Consider the following 2735-nt stretch of genomic DNA (forward strand, 5'->3'; position numbering starts at 1 on the left):
GCCAGCAGAGGGCACCGGAGGGTCCTGCCACACCCTAAATGCTCTGTGCCCGGAGCCACCAGCAGAGGGCGCCGGAGGGTCCAGCCTCCTCCCAGCTGCCCTGTCCCCGGAGCCGCCAGCAGAGGGCACCAGAGACTCCAGCCACGTCCCAGATGCCGCGTCCCCGGAGCCTCCCGCCGTGGCCACCACCTACCAGGAGCTGACGAGCCCCCGCGCCATCGTGGGCCGGCTATGCGGGGTGCTGGGCGTGGCCCCAGTGCCTGGCTGGGACCAGGTGCCCAGGGCCGTGGCTGGGCTGGGCCTGCAGGAGTTTGCCAGCTTCGTGACCCGGCGCCGCAGCTACCGGCTGGGGGGCCTGCGGGTGGACCTGGACCAGGCGGATTTCGGCTACGCCGTGGCCGAGGTGGAGGCCCTGGTGGGGGCCCAGGAGGACGTGCCGGCGGCGCTGGAGGAGGTGCTGCAGCTCCGGCGGGCACTGGGTGAGCAGCGCCGGGGACACCAGAGCGGGGGTTGGGGGGCAGGGACGCCCCCACTGACCAGGGCTTCTCTCCCCTCCCAGGGCGGGACGGTGCCACCCGTGTGCCGGGCAAGATGAGCATCTACCTCCAGCGGCATCGCCCCCGGCACTACCAGGAGCTACTCCGGGCGGGGGTCCTGGCCGGGAACCCGCAGCCGCCCCCCCATGACAACGCTTCCGAGCCTGAGACGCTGGCCACACGGGGCCCCTCCAAAGTCATGGAACTGGTGGGGGGGGCCGGAGGGCGAAATGGGGCCCCCTAGCGCCGGGGGGGGGGAGATTGGGCACGGACCGGCCCCCTAGCGCTGGGTGGAGATTGGGCATGGACTGGCCCCCTCCGCAGCACGGCGCCCCCTAGTGCTGGGGCGGGGATTGGGCACAGTGCCCCGTAGCACTGGGGGGAGAGTGGGCACGGACCTGCCCCCTCTGTAGCACAGCACCCCCTCCCCCCAGCTGCAGCCCATCTAAGGATCCCATGGTCACAGAACAGGGCTCTAACACCAGAGCGCCGTAGGGCCGGCCCATGGCCGAGCAGCTCCCTGCTCCATTGGCCTCAGTGGCTCACTGCAGCGTGACCCCCAGTCACACGCCAGCACGCGCCCGGCTTGGCCCCAGTCCCGAGGGCGGAAACAGAGGAAAGCTGCAGCTGTGGGATCCGCCCCCGTTTGATCCCCTGTGGGGAGAACATGGACAGCTGCCCCCCCCCGTAAATTCAACCCAGTTACGGAGGGGGCTGGCAAAGAGCTGGGGGCTATGGGGGGGATGTTAAGGGTCATGCTGGGCTCTGGTTGCCCCCTGGCCGAGCAATGGGATAGGATGGGGACTCAGCGTCTGTCAGCTCCTGTGGGGGGACCCTTAGCCTAAGCTGAGCAGGCAATGCTGCAGCGCAGCGCCCCCTCGTGGCCGGGGGACGGGCCCCAGCAGCATGGTGCCCCCTAGTGACCGGCCGGGCAACGGGCCCCGGGGCACGGTGCCCCCTAGGGACCGGCCGGGCAACGGGCCCCAGGGCGCAGCCCGGCAACGGGCCCCAGGGCGCAGCCCCCCCAGTGGACACTTGGACAAGAGACATGTTCAGGGGCTCGATTTTATTGTCTAAACATTCTGTCCACGTGTGAGAGTTGCTGGGGGGGGGGGGTGGGGGGCGTCGCCCGGGGGGGGGGGGGGGGGTGGCGCGTCGCTCCGCTATCGCCTCTGGAAACCTACAAAAGAAAGTGAATAAGGGAGTGCAGAAGGACAGCAAGCAGCCGAGTGACAGATCCCAGCCCCCACTCTCCTCCCAGAGCCGGGAGAGAACCCTGGCGTCCTGCCCCCCCAGCTCTAACCCATCACAGCCCCCCCGCCTTCCAGGGCCAGGCCCCTGCGGACCGGACTCCCAGCTGGGTCTAGCAGCTCCTCGGGCTGCTGTTCACCTGTGGAACCCCCCGCCACTGGCTTTGGAGGGACTGCCCTTCCACTCACCCTTCTTCCTCCCCCTCTTCGCACTCATCTTCTTCCTCCTCTTCCGCTGGGGGCTCAGAGCCTGGCAGGGGAACGGAGACAATTAGCTGAGGGAGGCTCAGCCCCAGCTTCCTCCCCTCCCCCCCAGCTCCGTGCTGCCTCACCTCTCCAGTGGGGGGCGCTGCCCCCGTCAGGGCGCTGATGTCACCGAAGTGGGTCAGGGAGTGGAGCTGGGCCCCCAGCGCGGCCGCCCGGCGCCGCCGGGCCTTGTCCTGCCGGCTCACGTTCAGCCTCACCAGCATGGCCTCCTCGTAGCGCCTCCTGCAACAACCGGAACGGGGAGCCTGAGTCCCGCTCCCCTCTGCCCCCCCAAGCCAGGAGAGAACCCAGGAGTCCTGGCTCCCAGCCCCCCACTCCCCTCCCAGAGCCAGGAGAGAACCCAGGAGTCCTGGCTCCCAGCCCCCCCGTGCTCTAACCACTAGCCCACACTCACCTGTGCTCATCCTCCTGGCTCTGCCTGGTCGCGTGCAGGTAGCGCCCTTCGCGGATTTCCTCCGGCGCCTCCGAGAACTGTTCTTTCAGCTCCCGGATGACGGAGCTGCTCAGCGCTCGCTTCTTCGCCTGCTCCAGGACCTTCTTCTCCCGCTCGGCCGCCGTCTCATCTGAGGAGGGGTGGAAGGGGGGGCAGATGGAGATGTGGCCACCTCTGGGGTGGGACGCGGGGGCTGCGTACAGGGGGACCCCTCACCCAGCGCTGAGATGCAGCCACCTCTGGGTGGGG

At 69.5% G+C, this 2735-nt stretch overlaps 2 protein-coding genes across 2 annotated transcripts; one reads left to right on the forward strand and one right to left on the reverse strand.

Moving 5' to 3' along the window:
* Positions 1 to 4: 4 nt before the first annotated feature.
* On the forward strand, positions 5 to 961 carry THTPA (thiamine triphosphatase; the record flags this gene model as incomplete). Its single annotated transcript, XM_024219743.3, is given in 4 exon segments — positions 5 to 479; positions 560 to 747; positions 749 to 793; positions 795 to 961. Coding segments are annotated over 4 exon segments (789 nt in total), but the record flags the coding sequence as incomplete, so codon positions are not given.
* A 716-nt stretch (positions 962 to 1677) lies between these two features.
* Positions 1678 to 2698, reverse strand: LOC112120601 (neuroguidin-like; the record flags this gene model as incomplete). The annotated part of the gene is made up of 3 exons (XM_024219742.3): positions 1678 to 2036; positions 2119 to 2275; positions 2448 to 2698. Coding segments are annotated over 3 exons (522 nt in total), but the record flags the coding sequence as incomplete, so codon positions are not given.
* Positions 2699 to 2735: the final 37 nt, after the last annotated feature.

Source organism: Terrapene carolina, unplaced genomic scaffold, assembly GCF_002925995.2.
Source record: "Terrapene carolina triunguis isolate 2854851 unplaced genomic scaffold, T_m_triunguis-2.0 Scaffold30354, whole genome shotgun sequence".
Taxonomy (NCBI): domain Eukaryota; kingdom Metazoa; phylum Chordata; order Testudines; family Emydidae; genus Terrapene; species Terrapene triunguis.